We start from the raw sequence: 1213 nt of genomic DNA on the forward strand, positions 1-1213 counted from the left end.
GAGCAATTCAAATTCAGTTCCTGCTGGCACAAGGTTTATCCCATAGATGTGTGTCTACAACTGATAAACTTTTGGAAACAACCCAATCTAAGATTGCTGCTACAGCCAGCTGACAGTACAATCAACAACAATGGCTCTAACTCAAGTCATTTTATTGATATTCAGATTGGAAATAGCAGAGTGTCCTTCACAACATGTCCTCTGTGCAACACATTGTATAATATATTTGCTTAAAATGTTGCCATGGAGTTTACACTGTTTGCTGATAGATGAATATTTGAATAGATTTTATTAAAACTTTCAGGACGTAATCACTGGATTCACKTATAACTGATTAACGTTTGGAGTCAACCTAATTCAAGATGACCACCACAGCTAATCAACATTAGCCAAGAGAAAAATGGCTGTAACTCAAAGTAACAAACATTGAGCCACAGTTTGATGTGGTTGTAGCTGAGAGTGATTACCAACACACAACACTGCTTATTGTGCATAATAAGAATGTTTCACTAAACAGCTCTAACTGACTGTTCTCATCAGATGATCTAAATTCAAAACTTGGCTATGAAAAGCAACATGCATTATTTCAAGAAACACTCAGAATTTAACTATTAAATGTTATATCAATCATAACAGATGTACAGGGATGTTTCTGGTTTTATTATGACCAGAAAAACAATAAAAAAATATTTTATTAGAACCTAAAAGAAACTTCTATGTGCTTTCTATTTCTTCACCATTTTCTTGTCGGAGGAGAAGCCCACAGCCACCCAGCCGTCTGTGTCTGCACTCATCTCATACTCCACGTCTGTCCCGATGCGCCGATAACTCAGGAAGTAGTCACAGGATTCTGCATCGCACCCGGGCTTCCCATACCTGCAAACAAGGTCGTCTCAGCCGTGTCACACTCAGAGAACTTAAACATCTGCATCAAATAAACTTGTGAGACAATAGTAGAGGTTTCAGTTTCAGCTTTTTTAACTTCCAGAGGCCCAAAACTGCACTTCCTGTTCTTTTAACATCTGTTTTTTAAATTTTCTTTTACTTATCTTTCTTTATTCTATATCACCCTCTCCTGTATTGAGTTGCAGTTACGTACAAATTTCCCCACTCTGGGATCAATAAAGTTTTATCTTATCTTATCTTATCTTATATTATAAGGATAAAGTCAGCAGTAAAATTAAAGTCTAAAAAGTATAGTACTGGTCTTCTG

At 36.5% G+C, this 1213-nt stretch overlaps 1 protein-coding gene across 1 annotated transcript in view; it reads right to left on the minus strand.

Moving 5' to 3' along the window:
- The window catches only part of frrs1l (ferric-chelate reductase 1-like), a 9339-nt gene that overhangs the window by 3529 nt on the left and 4597 nt on the right, over nt 1–1213 (minus strand). Inside the window, exon 3 of the mRNA XM_014021854.1 lies at nt 738–876. Within this exon, the coding sequence (XP_013877308.1) occupies nt 738–876 (139 nt within the window). The remainder of the gene's footprint in view (nt 1–737; nt 877–1213) is intronic.

The sequence above is a fragment of the Austrofundulus limnaeus genome, unplaced genomic scaffold, assembly GCF_001266775.1.
Source record: "Austrofundulus limnaeus strain Quisiro unplaced genomic scaffold, Austrofundulus_limnaeus-1.0 Scaffold308, whole genome shotgun sequence".
NCBI lineage: Eukaryota > Metazoa > Chordata > Actinopteri > Cyprinodontiformes > Rivulidae > Austrofundulus > Austrofundulus limnaeus.